The 4,762-nt window shown below is 42.9% G+C and overlaps 1 protein-coding gene across 1 annotated transcript; it reads left to right on the top strand.

Moving 5' to 3' along the window:
- The first annotated feature begins 346 nt into the window (after window positions 1-346).
- LOC130283107 (protein spinster homolog 1-like) lies at window positions 347-3,987 on the top strand. The gene is made up of 2 exons (XM_056532292.1): window positions 347-514; window positions 2,448-3,987. The coding sequence occupies exon 2, from the start codon at window positions 2,473-2,475 to the stop codon at window positions 3,985-3,987; it is 1,515 nt and encodes a 504-aa protein (XP_056388267.1). The 5' UTR covers window positions 347-514; window positions 2,448-2,472.
- The last annotated feature ends 775 nt before the right edge of the window (window positions 3,988-4,762 follow it).

Here is a 4,762-nt window from a genome sequence, read left to right as displayed (position 1 = left end):
TATATATATATATATATATATATATATATATATATATATATATACACAGAAATCAAAAAAATGTTGCAGTATCTTGTAATACCTTTTTTATTGGACTAACAGAATTTTGTAGAGACAAGCTTTCAGGATTCCTCCCTTTATCAAGTCCAATAGTCAAGGACTAATGATCAAAGGACTTGATAAATTGTCAGGGAGGAATCCCGAAAGCTTGTCTCTACAACATTCTGTTAGTCCAATAAAAAAGGTATTACAATCTGCATCACTGGACTAATACGGCTACTCACATTTACTATACAGATATACACATACCTGAAGATGGTTTAGAACCCTGTGATGTCACACATGCTTGTGATGATGTCACCGTAAGCTGAACAAAGAGCTGCGCACCGGCCACAGTCTCTTCAGTGTGTTTTGCATTCACAACCTGTGGTGCAAAGTGTTTCTTAGAGAGTTTCTATTTGCGATAGAGAATTCAAGATTTTGACCGTTCCTTGTCTGAAGAGAGAACCACAAGGTAAGTCTCAGCCTCTTCTATTCATATATACACAGGGCATTTTGTTTGTCAGGTTTTTCTTTGTTGTTGTTTTTTTTTTTAGCAAAAAAACAAGCAATGAATTTCCAAAATAAATAACAAAAGTTATATTCCTCATAGCATTGTGACAATACTTGGCTTAGACATTAAACATAATAAAACGCACAGATAGTATCATGACCAGAGCTTCTTCTTGCAAAAGTGCTAAAATGCAATTACGCCCAAAAAAGCCCCCAAGAAAAGGAGTCCTAATTCATGAAGTTCTAAAAGATATAAGTCTATGAGAAAGATTTGGTGGTGTAGTAAAAGAATGACAGAAAGATTAGGGCAGAAATATAATAGTATATAATAGTATTCTGTGTACTAACAATAGAAATACTCCGGGTACTCCAAAAGGGAAAATGTTTTCATATCAACTATTGGCAGAAAGTCATATAGGATACGGATAGATCCCAATGAGGTGGGGCAGGTACATTAATAGTAAATGTATATAGCAGGATAGCCCAATTGTATCTACAGTATGAAGTTCACATGGCCCAGTGACCATACAGCCAAGCCCTTATAATCCGCCATTACTAGGACCGGACAGGTTCAGCGTTATCAGATATTACTAGGACCGGACAGGTTCAGGGTTATCAGATATTACAGGGACCGGACAGGTTCAGGGTTATCAGATATTACTAGGACCGGACAGGTTCAGGGTTATCAGATATTACAGGGACCGGACAGGTTCAGGGTTATCATATATTGCTAGGACCGGACAGGTTTAGGGTTATCAGATATTACTAGGACCGGACAGGTTCAGGGTTATCAGATATTACTAGGACCGGACAGGTTCAGGGTTATCAGATATTACTAGGACCGGACAGGTTCAGGATTATCAGATATTACTGGGACCGGACAGGTTCAGGGTTATCATATATTACTAGGACCGGACAGGTTTAGGGTTATCAGATATTACTAGGACCGGACAGGTTCAGGGTTATCAGATATTACTAGGACCGGACAGGTTCAGGGTTATCAGATATAACTAGGACCGGACAGGTTCAGGGTTATCAGATATTACTAAGGCCGGACAGGTTCAGGGTTATCAGATATTACTAGGACCGGACAGGTTCAGGGTTATCAGATATTACTAGGACCGGACAGGTTCAGGGTTATCAGATATTACTAGGACCGGACAGGTTCAGGGTTATCAGATATTACTAGGACCGGACAGGTTCAGGGTTATCAGATATTACTAGGACCGGACTGGTTCAGGGTTATCAGATATTACTAGGACCGGAAAGGTTCAGGGTTATCAGATATTATTAGGACCGGACAGGTTCAGGGTTATCAGATATTACTAGGACCGGACAGGTTCAGGGTTATCAGATATTACTAGGACCGGACAGGTTCAGGGTTATCAGATATTACTAGGACCGGACAGGTTCAGGGTTATCAGATATTACTAGGACCGGACAGGTTCAGGGTTATCAGATATTACTAGGACCGGACAGGTTCAGGGTTATCAGATATTACTAGGACCGGACAGGTGCAGGGTTATCAGATATTACTAGGACCGGACAGGTTCAGGGTTATCAGATATTACTAGGACCGGACAGGTGCAGGGTTATCAGATATTACTAGGACCGGACAGGTTCAGGGTTATCATATATTACTAGGACCGGACAGGTTCAGGGTTATCAGATATTACTAGGACCGGACAGGTTCAGGTTATCAGACATTGGTGACCTCAGGGAAGACGTCTCCATATAAAACACTTATAGAGAAGCGTCTTCTTCTGAGGCTGCGATGGTCTTAGTGTTATCTTGTGGTTTTGTGCTGGACATTTCTGCTCTATATGAAGGATCTATTGTATAATGACAGGAATGATGACATGTTGTCTAATGTCTTCACTTATCTCTCTCTCTAGTGTTTTCAGGCTCTGACCTGTGACCATGGCCTCTCCACAAGACCCATTGCTGAAGGAGGAGGAAGAAGCAATGGAGAACCATAGTGATATGGATGTAGAAAAGGGCGATATCCCTGAGAGGCAGAACCTGCCATCTCTAAGCGTGATGTCCACCGCACGTTCCATCATCACCGTAGTGATCCTCGCCTTTGTTAATTTGCTCATCTATGCAAATCGCTCCAGCGTGGCGGGGGTGCTGCCTTATATACAGAAAGCATATGACACCAATGCTAGTCTGTCCGGCTTATTGAATACATTGTTCATTGGAAGCTACGTGCTGGTCGCACCAATTGCCGGATATTTGGGCGACCACTGTAATAAGAAATATACTGTTTGCGCAGGAGTCATCGTTTGGCTGAGCATGACACTTACCCTGTCATTCATCCCTGACGGGTATTTCCTGCTCTTCCTGCTGACGAGTGGGCTGGTTGGAGCCGGAGAGGCAACTTTCTGCACCATCGCCCCCTCCATCATTGCAGACCTTTTTACAAGTGACCAGCGGACCCGCATGCTGAACGTGTTTTACTCCGTCATACCTGTAGGCTGCGGACTAGGATACATCATCGGGCCCAAAGTGACTGATGCAGCAAGGGGTGATTGGCACTGGGCGTTTCGGGTCACCCCTGGCCTGGGCCTCATAGCTGTGGCTTTGATGATTTCGGTCACAAAGGAGCTTCCAAGAACGACTACAAACGGGAAGAAGAACAACAAATCCCAGAAGTTTGCTAAATGGGCGACAGATCTGAAAGAACTATTTAAAAATCGAAGCTTCATGTTAACAACCATGGGATCGACGGCTGTATCCTTCATAGTGGGAGCCATAGGTGTATGGGGTCCGTCATACCTGACCCACGCACGAACACTCCTACAAGAGAAGGACCCCTGCCGCACTGAACCGTGTGACTATCACGACATCCTAATATTTGGTGTGGTTACAGTCGTCTCCGGCATTCTGGGAGTTGTAGCAGGGTCGGAGATAAGTAAAAGATATTGCAAATCCAACCCACGGGCGGACCCGCTTGTGTGTGGCTGCGCGATGATGCTCTCCGCCCCTTTTCTTCTGTTGGCATTGACTTTCGGCAACATCAGCCTTGTTGCCACCAACATCTTCATCTTCATCGGAGAGACGCTTCTGTCAGTAAATTTCACCCTCATATCTGACATTATACTAAAAGTAGTAACTCCGTGGAGGAGATCTTCAGCTCTGGCCGTGCAGATGACAATCTATCACCTCCTAGGTGACGCCGGCAGCCCGTACCTCATCGGCCTGATATCTGACACCTATGAACGAGGATATGCCAAATCCCCTCTTCTGAAATACCGCAGCCTGGAGTATGCCCTCATGACCTCCACCATAATGGCAGTCATCGGAGGGGCCTTCTTCATGGCCACGGCCCTATTTATAGAGAGGGACGAAAAAGAAGCAGAGATGGAATCAGAACCTCCGTCATCCTCCTCCTCCTCACTGCTTCCAGCCGATGAGGACCGCACTTCAGACTGAAGAAAAGTCATTGCTTACCTTTATCTCGTTTACTTCATTAAAAAAAAATTACGAAAAAAATTGCTGCATTTGTTCTGTGTTCCACTTTACCCCTTAAAAAATATTCTCTACCGACCCAACTGTGTCCAAACCCCAAATAGAACAATGTAAATCTCCTCCCAAGGCATAAAAAAGACTATTAATGTGTGTATATGTGCTTGTGTATGTATATGTGTGTATGTGTTTGTGTTTATGTGCGTGTGTATGTATATGTGTGTATGTGTTTGTGTGTATATGTGTGTATGTGTTTGTGTATATGTGTGTATGTGTTTGTGTATATGTGTGTATGTGTTTGTGTATATGTGTGTATGTGTTTGTGTATATGTGTGTATATGTGCTTGTGTATGTATATGTGTGTATGTGTTTGTGTTTATGTGCGTGTGTATGTATATGTGTGTATGTGTTTGCGTATATATGTGTGTATGTGTTTGTGTATATATGTGTGTTTGTGTATATGTGTGTATGTGTTTGTGTATATATGTGTGTATGTGTCTATGTGTGTATGTGTTTGTGTATATGTGTTTGTGTATGTACATGTGTGTATGTGTTTGTATTAGGGCTGCACGATATGTGTGATCGTGTTTATGGAGGTAAATATTGTGATTTCGATATTATAAATAGAGATGAGCGAACTTACAGTAAATTCGATTCGTCACGAACTTCTCGGCTCGGCAGTTGATGCTTTATCCTGCATAAATTAGTTCAGCTTTCCGGTGCTCCGGTGGGCTGGAAAAGG

The sequence above is a fragment of the Hyla sarda genome, chromosome 7, assembly GCF_029499605.1.
Source record: "Hyla sarda isolate aHylSar1 chromosome 7, aHylSar1.hap1, whole genome shotgun sequence".
NCBI classification, from domain to species: Eukaryota; Metazoa; Chordata; class Amphibia; order Anura; family Hylidae; genus Hyla; species Hyla sarda.
This window is presented reverse-complemented; position numbering and strand designations above follow the sequence as displayed.